This window comes from Mastacembelus armatus, chromosome 16, assembly GCF_900324485.2.
Source record: "Mastacembelus armatus chromosome 16, fMasArm1.2, whole genome shotgun sequence".
Taxonomy (NCBI): Eukaryota; Metazoa; Chordata; class Actinopteri; order Synbranchiformes; family Mastacembelidae; genus Mastacembelus; species Mastacembelus armatus.
In genome coordinates, this window is record NC_046648.1 from 18,110,494 (window position 1) to 18,128,545 (window position 18,052).

General features: G+C 38.9%; 3 protein-coding genes across 3 annotated transcripts; 2 read left to right on the forward strand and 1 right to left on the reverse strand.

Annotated features, from left to right (window-relative positions):
* The first annotated feature begins 566 nt into the window (after positions 1-566).
* ceacam1 (CEA cell adhesion molecule 1) lies at positions 567-6,899 on the forward strand. Its single transcript, XM_026317931.1, has 11 exons — positions 567-816; positions 1,018-1,329; positions 2,910-3,191; positions 3,288-3,557; positions 3,884-4,159; positions 4,323-4,574; positions 4,685-4,936; positions 5,063-5,314; positions 5,462-5,731; positions 6,154-6,405; positions 6,745-6,899. Exons 1-11 carry the CDS (start codon positions 762-764, stop codon positions 6,831-6,833), a joined length of 2,562 nt encoding a protein of 853 aa, XP_026173716.1. The 5' UTR covers positions 567-761; the 3' UTR covers positions 6,834-6,899.
* A 3,140-nt stretch (positions 6,900-10,039) lies between these two features.
* pafah1b3 (platelet-activating factor acetylhydrolase, isoform Ib, gamma subunit) lies at positions 10,040-13,714 on the reverse strand. The gene is made up of 6 exons (XM_026317924.1): positions 13,651-13,714; positions 13,260-13,349; positions 12,549-12,638; positions 12,292-12,408; positions 12,013-12,135; positions 10,040-11,433 (listed from the first exon to the last, which is right to left on the reverse strand). Exons 1-6 carry the CDS (start codon positions 13,651-13,653, stop codon positions 11,173-11,175), a joined length of 684 nt encoding a protein of 227 aa, XP_026173709.1. The 5' UTR covers positions 13,654-13,714; the 3' UTR covers positions 10,040-11,172.
* Positions 13,715-14,173: 459 nt separating this feature from the next.
* prr19 (proline rich 19) lies at positions 14,174-17,964 on the forward strand. The gene is made up of 4 exons (XM_026317332.2): positions 14,174-14,303; positions 15,322-16,577; positions 17,035-17,141; positions 17,225-17,964. The coding sequence occupies exons 2-4, from the start codon at positions 15,335-15,337 to the stop codon at positions 17,840-17,842; spliced, it is 1,968 nt and encodes a 655-aa protein (XP_026173117.1). The 5' UTR covers positions 14,174-14,303; positions 15,322-15,334; the 3' UTR covers positions 17,843-17,964.
* Positions 17,965-18,052: the final 88 nt, after the last annotated feature.

Genomic DNA, 18,052 nt, shown 5'->3' on the forward strand with positions numbered 1-18,052 from the left:
TGTTATTTTAGTCATTGTTTAGTCAAATAAAGAAAACATACATTTCAGGTGGGAGTGGGTGTTTCCTATGCAGCCTTAAACAATAAAGATTTTTCTTTAGGTTTAGTTAGCATATTGCAAAGTGTTTATGTTGTTTTTATGGACAGTTTACCTAAATAGGAAAATCATTCTGTGGGCTTATGGTTACAGTAAACAGAGAGAGGAAGAGAAATATTAAGGTTAACAAAGAGACAGATGGTCTCACGTGTGCTTTTAAATCCTGTCAGTATTGTTATTATGGGTGTAGCTTATTACCAGATAGCTCTAAGTGCTTTGTTAGACCACAGTATATGTTTGTGAGATAGCACCTATCTTTTATCAAGTGTGCATGATTCCACTAAATGGGTTTTCGCTCGTGTTACATTTTCATGTCACGCAGCACACCTACAAAATATCCCCATGTCCTCCTCTGGTCTTTAAATGTTACAGAATGAAAAAGGTTTACAGTAAATGGACACTCCTTGATGTGTACTAGCAAAACCTCAAAGTGGACCAGGGCAAAACAAGGTGTGGCCATTACAAGGTGTGTGAGGTGGCATGGTGATGGTAGACTAGGGGTAAGCATTTCCATCGAGACAACAGAAGGCCGGAGTGATGTAGAGTAAATATTTGCTGATCACAAGGCAGCGGTGACCACACAATATTCCCAGATTTCATATTGTTGCAGCCAGAGTCAAGACCATTTAGTTGAGGAGGACTTTTTCAACCATAAGAAGATCAAAATGGAGACTTCAGTTGTATTTGTTCTAATACTGGCCACAATAACATTCAACACAGGTATGTTTGAATTATTTATCCATTTTTTATTATATTGACTTCTAACAGTTTACAGATTTTGAAAATCTAAATTGTAAAGATGACAAGTTTTCAAAATGTGCTACTTTAATATAGTGTAATACTAAAACCTATATTTATGTGTGTGTTGATAATTACGCTCCGGGGTGAGTTAACATATTGTCTGTTACTGTCTGTTTCCAGATCAGGTGTGCAGTCAGACAAGCAACGTGCCAGGAGCGATCTATGCCTCTCAGAACCCCATACCTGTGGGCAGCAATGTCACAATTTATAGCACTGCCAGTGTCACTACAGGTGTATGGCTTTTTGAGAGCACAGTCATTGTGATATCATACCCAGGAACCTCCATCATAGCTAACACTTGGAGCAACAGGATTACATTCAATCCAACCAATTCATCACTGTGTATAAGGTCACTAGGTTTGAACGACTCTGGAGTGTACACATTAGATGCAGTGAATCTCTTTAATTCTAAGATAACACTGTCAGTCCAAGGTAAGGACCATTTTTTTGATTTTCATTTTATTTCACTCATTTCTTAACATGCTTCCCCACATTGTATAAATACATGGGAGAGAATCCATAGGTCAGCCTATACACACACATGCGTGTACATGAACGTTTATTTCCACCCCTTTGTACCTGTGGGTTAATCATATATTGTAATCCTGTATTGTATTGAAATCCAGTGGTGGTACATTTACTCAAGTACAGTACTTAGCTACATATTTGAAGTATCTTGTATTTTACTTGAGTATTTCCATTTTCTGCTACTTCACACTTTCATTTATTACATTTCAGAGCAAAATACTGTATTTTTACTCCACTACTTTTATTTTAGAACTGTAGCTTTAACAGTATAATACAGTATAATCTTACAACTGTATTTATCCTCAGAAGGTAACTCACCCAGTGACCCAGCAGTATGTAAAGTAGCTGAAATTAATTATACACACCTGTATATTAGTTACACATTAGTTCTTCCTTCACCAGCTGCAACATTAAAGTGAGGAACACAAAAAGGCATCAATAAATATGATCCAGTAATTCTAAATATACTGATCTGAGATCTGCCATTGAGTAAACCTACTTTTGGTACTTCAGGTGTTTTTGGCTGCTAATAAAACTTTTTCATATTACTTATGAAAAAGTTTTACCTGTAACAGAATATTATATTCTACTAGTTATACTTTTGCTAAAATAAAAGATATCAGTACCTACTTCTTTCACCACATTCAAGGAACATAGTATCTGTATATTCCTTTGTCTTCTTCTGTGTTTGCAAAGTGCTGATTCTCATGTCAAAAGAAGAGGAGATACTGGGAGGCTGTAGCTACTATGGCCACCTTGCATTTGCCGGCAGATTCATTCACGGTTGCGTCGGTCTCAATTTCGTCTTGGTCTTAGTTTCAGTCGTCACATAAGATAAATGGGATATTTGACTAAAAATCATTTTTAAAAAAACATGTTTTTCCGTTCATTTTTACACATCGCTAAAAGTTAGTAAATATAATTCAACTATTTAAATGTAATGGGACTGGTGGAAGAGTTATTACAGTTAAAATACGTTGTCTTGGTCACCTGACCTCCCCTTTGTCAGGGAAGATCAGGTGAGAGTTAACAGGTGCGGACACCGAGGCTGCGCAAATCTTCGGTGCTGCAGGGATTTGATGTAAATGTTCATGTAAACCCTGTTTAAGAAGATCAGACTGATATTTTAGCAGGTTTGTTAACCACATTCACTTCAGCTCGTCAAAGAGTGACTCTTTGTCACTGACGCTGCGTCTCATCGACGCACAGGTTCTTTTGGCGTCTGCGCCTCTTATGGGCACCAAAGGTCATTTTTAACGTAAAGGATATTTTACAAAAGGTCAGATCAAAAAATCAATATTACCATCAACAGACGCTGTTAATGCTAGGAACGCGTTTATTGGCTTGGATCCGACTTAAGTTGAAGTTATGGAGTTTCTGATTCCAGGTCTTCCTGCTGCCCAGAGATAACATGTTTTTGCTTGTCTAGTGCATGCCCACATTGACACAAAACCTGACAAATGGCTTACTTACTTTTTCTGCAGTGCCTATCTCAAATGTGACCCTGTGGGCAAAAGCAACCAACCTGGTGGAGTTCAATGACACAGCAGTGTTCATTTGCTCTGTGGGCAGTGGCACATCCCTGTCTTATGTTTGGCTCAATGGCAGCTCTGTGGTTACTGAGGGTGGGCGAGTACAGCTCAGTAATGGAAACACTAATCTCACCATTTTCAACGTGACCCGCTATGATGTGGGGCCATTCGCGTGCAACGTGTCCAACGGCGTCAGCCATGGAGCCAGCCCCTCTGTGAATCTGAACATCAGCTGTGAGTTTTACCTAAACGAAGATAATATATAGTCCTCCATAGTTGAATAAGCACTCCACACTTTACAGTGATTCCTAAAACTGTTTTCCTCCTCAGATGGGCCAAGTGACCCAGCGATGATGATCACGCCCATGGCATCAAAGTGCATCTACAGAACAGGATCTAGCATCACACTGTCATGCTCAGCGGAGTCCAGTCCTCCAGCCATGATCACCTGGAAGGTTAATGATGTGTACCTGTCACATTTTGGCCCACAGCTTCAACTACAGAATGCCACAGTAAACAACTCAGGAGATTACGTATGCCTGTTCTACAACAACGTTACGCTCAGGCTCAACATTGCAAGTGCAGCGATCTTGATTATGGGTAAGGTTGGATTTGTAATATTTTAGAGGATAATTTGTTTGTTTATTTGAGTTTATTTCTCTAAACAAAAATGCTTAGATTGTAAGACATAGTTCAGCATTTTGTGCAAGATTTGTACTTTGTGTATCGGGCTATTTCTTTGTCATGCATTACGGCTTTCTCACACATTTGTCACCGTGATGTCAGGAAATCATCAGGCAGCTGTTGATTTTGTATTTAAGAAACAAACAAGATTAAATGTTAAACCATTCCTTCAAATTGTTCAGTGGCATGTGCTTTATCCACTCAGCCCACATAAATCACTGAACTTCCTTCTCCTTCTACAGAGCCAATATCCAGTGTTGTAGTGAGTCCGGCCAATGGACCAGCAATACTTAATAACCCATTCACTCTGCAGTGTGAAGTGACTGGTCCTTTAGGGAGTATACAGTGGTGGAGGAATGATCAGCTTATTACCTCTGGCAATGCAACTTTCTTTCACAATGACAACAAAACACTGGTCCTCAACCCAGTGTACCGTTCAGATAATGGAGTGTATCAGTGTCAGGCTTTAAATGCTGTGAGCAACTTAACCAGCAGCCCTTACACCGTCTACGTAAACTGTGAGTATTTTATTTATCGCAAAATACGCACGGAAATGACATAAACATCAGATTGTTGGTGTCAGTAAATCCAGTGTGAAATACTCTTTTCATGTACATTTCATCATCTGAAGTCGTGTTTTTTTTAGTGAAGGTGATTTTAAAGTGGTATCCATGTGTTTAGATGGACCAGAGGATCCAGTTATCACGGGACCAAATGTGGCAAAGACAGGAGACAACATCACACTCACCTGCTCTGCATTATCATACCCTCCCAGCTGCTATGAATGGTACTTCAATTCTTCTGTAGTGGCCAACACATCTACGTATGTCACACTTCCTCTCACCAAGGACATGAGTGGGAAGTACACCTGCATGGCCTACAACAACATCACAGGCCAAAATAGCACTGCATACCTAATGCTTGATGTTATTGGTGAGTTATTTTTATATCTCTGTAAATACATTTTTTCCATTCGTGCAAAAGCTGGTAAAGGTGGCTCAGATGAGAAATGCATAACTTGTGGATTTTTGCTTTGTCATCAGATCCAATAACAAACGTCCAAATAACAGCACAGACAAATCCTGCCATAGTTGGTCATTCATATAAGCTTACATGCAACGTGACGGGTCCTGCTACGAGTGTTTCCTGGATGATGAATGATGTGCCACTTGATGAAAACAACACAGACATCATCTTTAACTCACTAGAAATCAGCGACACAGGAGTCTATCAATGTTTAGCTATGAATGCTGTTGGAAACATGACCAGCCCTCCTTACAACCTCCTTGTGAACTGTGAGTATAACATTCAAAGGATTCATGCAACTGACACAAAGGCATACTAGTTGCATTTGTTGAAATATAATACTTTAAGTGCCTTCTATCTTTTTTTTTTTTTTTTTTTTTTTTTTGCTGTTGCAGTTGGACCAGAAACCCCTATCATTAATGGACCACAGTTTGCTGAGACAGGACATTCTGCCCACTTCAGCTGTTCTGCCCAGTCACAACCTCCCAGTCAGTTCACCTGGTTGTTTAATAACAGAACTGTAGCCAATACCTCACAGTATATAATTGACTCTTCGTCTTTAAACATGAGTGGACAATATACCTGTGAGGCCTACAATTCTGTGACAGAAAACTACAGCCAAAGCTCCATAATGCTCACTGTTATTGGTAAGAAAACATTTGTGAATGTGCTTCTTTCAGCACAAGTCAAGTTGCTATAACTGACCAAGTTACTGTGTAAAGTTTTAATTCTGCTTAAAAATGAAGCATTAATCATGATGCGTTGCTTTCTTACTCACGGTTTGGTGTCTACAGAGGCCATAAAGTCAGTGATCATCAAAAACGACACGGTACCAATAAATATGAAAAACCTCACTCTCACCTGTGAAGTCTTTGGGCCCTACGACAGTATCTCCTGGCTAAAAGACAACAAGACCCTCAACATGAACAACTCTGATGCTAAATTTGTTAACAACACTCTGCAATTCACTCCAGTGACACTGAACGATGATGGGACATATCAGTGTGTCGCTACCAATCAGGTGGCACCACATAAAAGCCCTGAATACATGCTGCAGGTGAACTGTAAGTACAGTGTTGTAGAAAACAACCGAGTTTTTATTTTTTCAAAAACACATTCAGTTCATTTAATTAAGCTTTTTGAAATCTTATTTTAAAACATTGCATGAAAAGTGTTAGTGTTAAGTAAATGATTTTCTCATGTACTTAGCTACTTTTACTGAAGTAGAATTTTGCATGCAGAGCTTGAAATGGAACATTTGTACACTGTGGTATTGGTACTTAGGTACTGATGATATTTACTATAATTGCATGATGCGACTTTTTGACTTTTACCAGAAATACTTGAATGAGTTTTACAAAGTCCTCCAAAGTTGATCAGAATAAATGTGAACCTGTGAAAATGTTTTACACTTGTGGCGTAACAAAACATTATAATACTCATCATTTAACTGTACATCATTCTAACAAACTCTCTGTACTTGCAGACGGCCCCCTGAGTGTGAACATCTCTGGTCCAAACTCAGCAAAACCTGGTCTCATTGTGTCTTGGACATGCTCTGCTACGTCTAGGCCAAATTGTTACTTCAAGTGGTTCTTCAACAATCAGTCAGTGCCTCTCCAGGACGGCTCTGTTATCAAAATTTCTGCCATAAAAGACAGTGAGGGGAACTACACTTGCAAGGCATGGAACCCTGTGACCAACATCACAGACTACCAGACTAAAGCCTTTACTGTCGGTGAGTTAGGGTTACAATGGGTTCTTTGAAGAAGTTATTTTGTGGTATGGGATGAGCTCACAAGTGAAGTATGAGTGAAAGTTGATCCTTGACTTTGACGAGATTATTTCAAAATGTGTTTTCATGAACAAATGATGGTTTTTAAAGTGCCATAGTTGGAAAAACAAACATGATTATATCCACTTAAATCATTTTGCTAATAACTGCAGTTAAAACACTGTAAGTGCATTTGCTCTACAATTACAGATAAACTTTATTAAGTGTAACTTTCTTTTCCATTCAGAACACCAGACATTTCTCTTCATGTCTTATTATTTCTGTGGCTCTCTGTCCCCACAGGTCATGCTTCGGCCATCCACTTCCTGTCCCGTGGCAGCCTGATGTTGATGGGTCTGTTAACTTTGTGTGTCCCTGTGCTGTTCACTTGAATCACTCACCCATCAGACGGTTCCCTCTGCAGTCAGTGTCGGCAGTCTTGCTTTCAAAGAGCCCTACTTTAAAATATCAGATAAGTACTGTGTAGCCTTATTGTTTCATTCACAATCACAGGGAACGGGTATTATTAAATTATATAGAATTATATTATTGCAGTAACTGGTTTTGGGCTTTTATGTTATTATTTGCAAGTAAGCATTATTGTGTCACAGCAGTCCAAGTGTGTTCCTCTTAAATACCTCCATACTCTTTTGGTACAAATTGCAGTTCTTCACTCTGAACACCTTTTAGCTTTTTTTTTTTTTCTTTCATGTATGATAACATTAAATCTGTAACAAAATGTGTGTTATCATACTTTGATTGACCGTCTGTTTATTAATCAATAAAAATCACCGCAGTTCATTTTGCAGGAACTTTATTGAAGCGGCTACAGCATGCCTTTGGGCAGATTCAGAAAGTTACATCATTTTGTAACATTTTGCTTTTTAAAGAAATTGTATACGGAGTAACATGTTTAACTGATGATTAATATATGAAGATATACAGAAGATGGTTTGCTATTGTTGTTCATATGGGGACACTGGGACCATATTTGGAATTCCTGTTTTTCTTCTGGCACATTTTGACTTCGTGGTTTGAGCAATTCCAGACAGATAAAGCAGTGGAGCAAGAAAAACAACAGATTAATTTCACTGTCCGAAATATTTTCAGATTTTGTAACTCACATTTACAAAAAGCTCTTAAGTTGGAATCACCTTTATGTTTAGGACAGGAGAACAGACCAAATACAAGACTTGTCTTATCACTTAGTGGTTGTTTCTTCATTGTTTTATAAATTTCAAAAAATAGAAGTTACTCACATTTGTATTTGCTGTTCTGTCTCTTAGACTGCTGCAGACATTCGGATGCAGTCTTTCCTGGACAAATAAATACACAATACAGTAGAATGGGTTAGAATAATGCATCCCACAAATACTGAGGCTCCATTTATTTATTTACCCGTGAGACACTACCAGAGATTTTTTTCTTTACTGTCCGATAACATTTATTTCACCTTTACAGTCACACCGTCTCTTGAAGTTTTTTCTGGCACTGATTGGATTTGGGTTTGGCAGTGGTTGTCCAGCAGCAGAGTCTACAACACAATTGGCATCAAACATAAAAAAAAAAAAAAAATCAATACAATGAATGAATGGACATTTTTAAGAAAATCAATAAAATGGAAAATGTGTAAAACACTAATTTTCCATACCAGTAGTGAACCTGCTGACAGACAAGGAATGCTCTTGTCTCTCAGGAACACCTTTATAAAAAATTTAAAAAATTAAAAAATCACGGAATAAAATGCCCAGGTTGTAAACTTACTTTGACAAGTCATTATAATTGCGTTCTAAAAAAGTATACAATACCTTGGCTCTGATGAGTGAAAAGTAGCAAGGCAAGAACCAACAGCAAATACATCCTTAATCCCATGCTCTAGTAAAGGCGGTACTATGCAGTGTGTTCAGGGAAAGAAATGGTGCACTAACTTCAGCCTCAGTGAGGGCATGAAGTGGTTGTTGGTGTGAGTCTTTATAAAGGTTAGGGTTGATGTCTGAAATTAGAACCATGACACATTAATCAACTGCCAGATGCAGGAAGGAATGTCTTGCCCAACCACCACCTTTACAGTGGGTGGCTCTGAACAATGGGAACAAAATTTTTTTTGTATTTTTGCCAAGCACGCCTGAGTTGTTTGAGTAGTGGCTCATTGTTGGGAGCAAGTGGTGGACCTGCATCATACCCTTGTTTTTAAATCTGAAGCCGTCTACTTCGGGGAAGACTTACAATCAATCACAATTTTAGGGGTTTATCAGCCCTGTCAGTGCCAGAGCAACTGATACATGGTACTGACTTTCACATGTGAGATCATGCTCGCTGTTTTTCAGGAAACAGATATTGTATTTCAGTATGTGATACCTGTTAGAAAAGGCATCAGTCATACACTAGTTTTTCTCCATTGTTTTGGTGAATTTCTCAAAACTATCCGTTGAACCGCCACACCATGTAGTCACGCCCATCATATGAGCAATTTCTGGCTTTCAACAAGTAGTATTTCATTTTCGCTGTCTCTTCCAATTCCAGCTGCTTTCATCAAGACGACAAAATAACTTGTTCTGGTTCTCCATTGAGTCGTTATAGCCCCCAAAACAAAGTCACTATTTGAGTTCAGAAGTCTACACTAGGAAAATTGCTGAACGTGTTCTCATAATATGCCAATATATCTTTGTTTTGTATACATTTCTAGTAGAGGTTTGGGCAATGTGTCCAGAACTGATAAAAGTGCTGTCAGGTGAATCATGACACTAATGAAGGGGAAAGTGTGATGTGCTAGATCAAACAACGATCAACCAGTGTTGTGAATTAGCTCAGAGGTGCATCTCATGAACCTTTAGCTGGCAGGCATGTGTAGACAGAGCTGAAGGGGTCTTTCCGATGTTTTTCTTTGTCTTCTGCAGTGCTGTATAAACACTGTACTGTAAATTCTGTATGTTAGTGCCAGTAAAAACAGTGAGTGTACATCTAAATCCTGTCTAATCTATTCTTATGAGCCTCCCTCATACTTTAATTTTTAACTTTATTTCAACTTTATTTTGTAAAACATAATCTGTGCTACACAGAAAAGGGGTGCAGGATTGTGGATTTTCAAACACTGTCATTAAAACCTTAGTCATAGTTTACATCTGAATATGCTTTACACTTTTCTTTCAATAACATGCACTTAACCTTCTGATGGCAGTAACTTGATCGTTGATGTAAAAACTCGATAGGTTAAGCGTTTTGTCACGTGCTTTCTGTGGGCCATCAATGTGGTGCAGCATGTAAGAATTGCTTTGAGAAATGCACTTGCTGTTCTGCTCACTGCAATTTTGATCTGAGGAGTGCACCGCAGCAGCGGAGAAAAACTGTAATGTTAGCAAGGCTGGATGCTTGTAAAAGCAAAGTCAAACTTGTTCGCTCTCCTCATGTTTCAGAAATGCAGCTCTGTGCTGACAATGACATTTAAAACAGGAACAAAACCGTTCATCCAAATGCAATCAATCTTTTGTCAGCAAACTCCTAAGCATGTGTACTCTTGATGAACTTCGAAGTTTGATCAGGGACAATCTTTCACCATCAGTCTCAGCATGTGGATCTAATCATTCAAAGAAAACTGAAATTGTTTTCTCATGTTTAATGCATTCTTTCATCACTTACACCATCAGGCACCCTGAAGCATAAATTCAAGTTCTGTAGCAGAATCCTTACATATCGGAGAGGCTCAGAAGCATTTTAGTGTGAAATCAAGCCTTTTAGATAGTCAAATGGTCCATTGTGTTGTAGACGAGACTGAACTTGAAACAGCAGGTCTAAATGCATTTCACAACCTACTCAAATCTATGTTTGCAATGAAACAGAGCCTCTCATGGAAAAAGCTTTTGCAGTTACAAGAGGTGAAGAAAAAGGGACAATAATGAGATAATATATGACATGATCAAAAGCACATAGGCAGTAACGGTCAATCGAAAACATCTGATCATTCAAATTAACATGTACAAAAGACAGATGAGTAAATAGAGCTATTACTTAAAAAAAAAAAAAAAAGGAACACATACAACTTAGTGGAACTGAGAAGGTAATTGACAACTTACAGGTATTTCCAAGACAGTTTTTGTATCTTTTATTTTTATTTTTTACCAGACATATGCTGGAACCTATATGTCCAGTCTGACATCCTTTCCAACTAGTTTCTGTTCCAGTAGCCTCAGATAGAGGAGCAGAAATCTAAATACTATGGTTTTAAATAAAGCTCTAGATAAGCTGCAGCAACTAATATTTTGACATCAAGCACATACTGTATGTCTAGAGTAAAAAGCTGCTGTATCTTGTTAAAAGCTTTAATCATAACCACTGAACATCTAGATTTATTTACATATTATTATATTCAAACCTGCTATAACTTGGTAGAGAGGTGAAATAATCCATTGATGGAAAAACATGTTTAGAGCCAAAAACTAGTGTGACAGATGCCTACTGGAAATTATGGCAGCACTTTGGTCTCTCTATAGCACAGGACATTTAATTTCTGACTGCATCGTTAACACAAGACATTTTTATCCTATTTGTCCCATTACCTGTAACAGCGGTCACCAACCCTGATCATGGAGAGGACTAACCCAAATAGTTTCTGCAGCACTTAGCCCTGAATAATTGATTATATCCACCAAAAAGGGCATTAATAAGCTGGGTGTGATGCTCTCTTGAAGCAGGGACAGGGACCACTGTGGTAGTGTACGTTTGTGCTCTTGTTGTTCAGTTCTCGGCAGGTTTATCTAGCATGGATTTGAGATGAGCATGCAGGGGTTCACACACAGACTGATAGCCTTTAGGGGTCAGGTGAAGGTAGTCGTACATGTCCTGGTGGGAGATTGTACCGTTGGAATGGACGAAGCCTGGGTCCACATTGAGGAATGAGGCATGGGGCAGGGATGATACAGCCTCCTGAACCAGCTTGTTCACTTTGGCATTTCGTTCTCGCAGAGGGTTAGGTGATTTTCCTCTTGGCAGAATACCCTGCATCAAACAAATAGATGTAAAATTGCCATTGTTATGTAACAATGTATTTTGTGTAGTCACTGTAATGTCTGTGAATCCAGAACCCATTTTAGCAGATTCATCTGTGCTGTAGACCTCCACTGTTGTCCAGAATCTATCAAAGCCACACCACTGCACTAGGTGACATGTTTCTTTCTTATGAAATACATGGGGTACTTGAGTTAGTGTCTGAAGATTCTCAGTTGGGTGAGTGGGTTATGAGTTAGTGGAAACAGAGCAGAGATCAAATGAAGGTACAGTTCTTTCTTATTTCAGTGAGTTATGAAGTAATGGTCCTTTAAGCCTCTGGAGCTCTTTTTTAAAAACAGAACTAACTCATATATGTTGTGAGAAAGTAATATGTCGTTCAGTGCAGCAATGTAACTCACTGGTGTGTTTTCATTCGTTTTTGCTGTAGCCTGGGGCAAAAATGAACAAACTGAACCAGATTCTGGATTCACACAGACACGTGACTATCCAAATTTTATCTGGATGGGATTTGTGGAAAAAAATAGGAAATTGCAAGCCTTTGAAGGAATTTTTCAAACAAAAACCTACAAGCACAAGCGTGTGGGCATGGGGGAGCCTGTTCTTGATAACTTGGATAATAGCCATGATGCCTCCACAGATCTGTTCAGCTGTGTGACCATGATTGTTGGTGCCTACCCACAGCACTACAACCTAAAACAACAAAAGAGAAAAGATTGTATAACTAAGCAGATATCATTGATAGATTGGGGTCAGAGAACCTAGGAATAGGATATCAGCACAAAGCTGAGAACAATCAGTCTACTATCTTAATAAACAAGCATCGTGTTCTCTATTTTGGTTTGGAACCTTTGGGCTGATATTATCCAGTTCGCCGTTGCTCAGTCTCCACAGCACATGTTGTGTTGCATCACCACCCACGCCAAAATTGAGGCAATGGAGGGGAGAGAACAGCTGCCTCCATATCTGCAGACAAACCAAAATGAATTTCCACATGTTGAACTCTTAAGTTCATAGAATTTGAAAGTGTGCATACATGTTTATAAGATGTGATGACTGTACTGTACTGCACAGAGCAGGATCATACAGAATGTGATCTGCTTTACCCCAAACTGGTGCATAAGCTGAACAAGGGAGTCTCCAACAAACAGAACATCAGGTTCTTTATCTTTGCTGTCACACACAAAGCGGTTATGCTACAAAAAGGAAAAGACATGTCAAAACTGCTCATTTCCATTATCAAAGGTTCCTGTGAAAGGCAATTCATGTCAGGATTCATGTCATGTTATAGGGTTCTAAAACAAGTCATTACTAAATTAGTTTTTAATCAACTGATTTATGATTTATTTTGCAAAATGTGAATAAAAGCTGCACACGACTTTGAAGAGCAGAAGATGTTGGCTGCAAATGTTTTGTCCAACAAACATTAATTTTATTGTGAAATATGACCCCCCCTCAAAAAAGCTGTAAATGAAATCTAATATGAAAATAATTAATAGACGATCATTTTTCTCTAAATATACTCATCAATGAATCAACTGATAATTGCTGGGTAACTATATAATGATGTTTCATAAAGCTGAATTGCAATTAATGAATTATTTATCCAAACAATTAAAAAAAAAAAAAAAAAGTCTTTATGATAGAAACAATATGAAGTACGACATGTCAGACCATTTTCACCTGCTTTGAACGGCCCTCTTCGCGCCATAAAGCCATAACCTGACAAAACTAAACATCAGCCACAATAAAGACTGATAAAACATTAAGAAAAACAAAAAAACCCATAGCGTTAATAATAATGTTATTTCACACACCAGAGACATCCATCGTCCATCTCCCTGGGTGTCTTCACAGGGAGTGGGTGTGGCGGCTGGATTTGGTTCTTCTGCACTCATTCCTTGGCTCTGTGTGGTGGAAAACAGTCACGTAGGATTTTGGTATTGTTTTACAACGGGAACAAGCCGATAAATTAAAAGCCTCTATGGCTAATTGCAAGATAAATGTATGAAGCGTGACAGAATTAGCCACAGCAGCTAGCCTACTCACTGAAACACAAAATAGTTTAACAGAGAGACAACGGTCACACACTAGCTAGTAGCACAGATTGTTATTGACCGTAAATGCTTAATTATGCAACACAGAAAAAGGCGCAGCTTAACATAACCATCGTGGTCACATTTAGAAATATTACTCAATGTAAGATACCATAAAATCAAAATAGCTCCCAATCCAGTTTCAGGAAGTGAATTTTCACTACGGTTGAACATACCATCATCTTCTATGGGCAACTAATATATATTTTCATACATTTTAGCATTGTCTAAGAGTTTATTATTACAGTGTGATTTATGGATAATTTGGGGATAAATGACATGAAGAAATAACAAATGAAGCGCTGCTGAAGTTAAGAGGAATTTAAAAAAGCCGAGACGGTTCTACCTCCTCCTCTGTGTAAGTGGATTCGCCCGGAGCTGTGGTGTTCGCGGTGATTGATGCTGCGCAATGAAACGCATCTGTGGCTGATGAAGGCAGGTTGGGCGGCCTGTCGCCTAATTAGACTAGACTTTTCTTAATTGGATGGGTTCATATAACGTGGTCTCATATTTGTACCGTTAAGGTGTTTTAACATGTACTAAAATGTCAGTGACAGAGGTTTTCAAACTAATGTAGGCTTTGATAGAGCGATATAAGGCAAAGATACTGTGTGAAGGGACATGCCGGTGGACCCCTGATATAAGATGACTTACGTAAAATGCGTGACGTGACCCTAAACGGATCTAAACCGGTAAAACTGATTGCGGTGTGTTGCCCAGCAACGCCAGACTGACATGTGGCAAATGCAACGGCCAACAATTTCGGTAAGTTAATTGATGATTGAACATTGGTATAAAATATTTTCTGTAGGTTAATTGTGTGGTGTTACCTGACAAATGTCTAAGTTAGTCAAAGTTTGATTTGATTTTAGCATCTCCAGTTAAATGCTAACTTCACACACCTGTTGGCGGACACTGTCACCTGTTTGCTGGTTAACGTTAGTTAACAGCTAGCGAGGCTGCGTTAGCTGCGGTATAGACTAACTAACGTATAAATCTCGATTGTTTCAATTGTGTCCACGTTTCCTTCACTTGCGTCTTTTTGTGATGCAAGAGAAACGTGCTAGAAGAGAAGCAGGAGTATTTAGAAACATAAGACGTCCTTCAGCCGTTGTCTGAAGCGTTTCTGATCACGGCGGCTTAACTAGCTGGAACAGCCATCACTCGGGTTTTTGAGCTCAGGTGACTTTGGTTGATGTGGAGTTTGTTTTTTCTCACGTACATTTTCCAAACAACTTTATTTACTAACCCAAATGTTTTAAACAAATTGGGTTTCTCTCTGACACACTAAATGGGAATGAAAATAGGAAATTGCTGTAGGATATCAGATGCTCTTCCTGTCTATAATATCACTCAGGGTGCAAAGGTGAAATAATAGATCATGCAGAGAAAATATTTCTGATGGATGAAAAAAAAAATTGTTCATGGTTCTTTTCAGAACGTCAGTCTCCTTTTACCAATAATATGATGATTCAGGAAACAACACAGTGGGGTCACAGTTTCTTATGCTTTGCTTCTGTTGTCACCTGATTTCTTATGCTCTTCATGATATTTTAAACAGTGGACTCTTAACAATCTTCAATCAAATTCCCCACATCCATATTATTCTTAAGAAAAATGCATTTGGTATCTAAACCTTAGTAGTTTGCTTCATAATCTAGTAGAGTAGATATCATTGAGGTGAAATAGCATCCTGTGGAGATTACCTCTTTCTCTCTTACTGTATCTTTCTACCTAGATCCTGTTTCCTTGTAAATTACTAACCGCTTTTCTCTGCCTACAGAATCAGGTGCAACATGAGTGACAAGGCTTTATTGAACAAAGAAAAGATCTTAAATCTTTTCAACAAACAATCAAAAATAACAGAGAAAAACTGTTGCTCAGTGAACAGATTCACTGCAGACTGTTTTAACCAGTATAGTAAGACAGATGGGCAGCACAAAATGAAACGACTAAAGACTCGCAAGGAGAGGAGTCACATGAGAGGTGGTGGTCAAGAGGCTTCAAAGACCAAATCACATCACCCTCATTGCTGTTGGCAAAGCAGAAAAGACATGGCATGTTTCCATAACTGTTGTTACAGTCGTTGTCCATGTTCTTCAAAGAGAAATGCACCATTTCCAAATGCCATTCCTGCTACACAGGAGCCCAGCATTATCACAGACAACCGCTTAATAGGACACCACGGCCTCTTCAACCATGAGGTCAAGTCGACTGACATTGAACGCTTGTTAAGTGATCAAAGAAAAGTCGAGAAAAGTGGACAGCAACTACACAAAGAGAACCATGCTGTGTCAGATCCATCTTCAACATTGCTCATTGCTTCTCCACTCTCCCATAATGATTTGTTGGGTGCTAATACTAACAGGGTTGTGCCATTTGAAAAGAAAGCAGACCCTGCTACAAATACTCATGATGAGTGCTGGGAGAAGAAACTCAGTCACGGATCAGATATTACATCAGGCCAGAGGCCACAGCAAGAACCTTATCTTTCTTCTGGAAGCCACAAAAGCATCTTCTCATCTAAACGCAGCTCCCATAAGGAAGTGAAGAGCAAGAAGCCAAACTCTGTCGTGTGTGATAAGGACAGAAAGTCACTTCTGTCTCCTCCTGTTGAAAATATGAAGATATTAAACCAGATTTCTACTTTTGAGCACACCCCTAAGAAGCAAGAGCCTCCTGCCCAACAGAACCAAGCTCATGGTCTCCACTCAAGCCCACCTCAAATCTCTACTTCACCCACTGCTGATAGCTTTGACATACAACACAGACAAGATCCCAACCATGTATTTAATTCTGTCAGTGTAATGGCAGCGCGTTTGTGTGATTCACTGCACTTTCCATTTTTGACGAGGAGAAATCTGGCAACAGAAAGTAGGGAGGTGCTTTTGAAAGCTCTGCAGGAGAGGCATGGACCCCAACTTCATGAGAACCTCCTTAAGGTGCAGCAATGCCTCAACTTTGGTACTGATCTGGTTGCAAAGACAGTCCAGGATCAGGAACCAACCGTGATTGTTGAAAATGAGCTCTTACTTACAGGTAGGCACCAAAGCATCTTCTCACTTCAATAAATGATAATACATTGTTGATATGGCGATTACATTGTGATAATTGTCCATATAGACCTTTTAAAGCTGCCCTGTTGAGTTTTTTTGTAAGCAAAATAATTATATTTGGTTTTGTAGCACACTCACTGTATCTTTGGGGCCTGACATATGCATTTAATTAATTTCTTTCCTCATGTAACATTTTCAAAACCACTTTTTGTTAGCATTGATGTTAACTAGTTTGATGACTTCTTCTTTCTTGTTTTGGTGTGTTTAAAGTGGCAATATTCAGGAGTTAAATACATCACAACAGCATGAATTCAAGCCATAATGTAAAATTCTTGTTTTCAAAGCAGCAGTAGCAAGCATTGAAAAGTTACTACAATAAATACTGCATTATACAGTAGTTTGTGGACTGTTTTTCAGTTGTTTTTTTTTTTTTCTATCAGCAGTTCATGCTAGCACTGCCAGCCAGCACTGTTTTGACACCCAAATATCCACTTCTTTCAAAATGCCAGGAAGTACACATGTACAACCACAGCAGAGCCTAGAAAGGGTAAGCCCTTAAATGTGTGCTACTCATTTACTTGAAGTTTACACTGGAACATGAATAAATGCTTTCTTGTTTTTCATGTGAAGGCTGCTGAATGGCCAACAGGCCCTGAAGATACTTCTGCCAGTCTTTTGGATAATATCTTCAGACAAAGTTGCTCTCCTCATTTGCGCATAGACTTTGAGCCAGTAAGTGATCACTTGTTCTGTTCCTCTGCCACCCCACGGTGGGGAGAATCTCAGAAGTGGGATGACAGTTTCAACAGACAAAAGACAAAAGACACAGTAGTTTTTGATTCTTTTGGAAGCAGCTTTATGAACCATAACAGACCAGTCAAACAGAGGAGCTGTGAGCCACAAAATAGCAGCAGCAACCTCCAGCCTTTCTTTTCTCACCAAGAACAGATACCAGATAGACATTTAGCAGAACTGGTGCATTTTCCACCAGAGCAAGACCCCTTTGACACTGACCGATATCGTTTTGTTTCCTCCTTCTCTACCAAAGTTCTCCAATCTAATCAGAGCAGACACTTCCATCCTTTTAGCGAATTTGGTCACTCTTCCACTTGCCCTCCCCTCATGTCCCATCACACTGACATGATGCATTACCCCCCATCCCACATGCTAGAAACAAAACTATCATCTCCTTTTTCTTCTTTCCCAAGCCCTGAGAACTGGTCCTTCCCTCCTATGAAACTGTATTAATGTATGGTAAAGTTCAGCATATAGACATATTTGTGATCATTTCTTTGGCTAACAACAATGCTCTCTTAATTTATACCATCAAGACTTTTTGTTCACTGTTGCATATGCATATTTTATGAAAAAGCCAGCATTAAATGTAATAGCAATAGCTGTTATGAGTTACCTCTTTTATTATTTTGTCTTATGTGATAAGGCACGATTATGTATTGT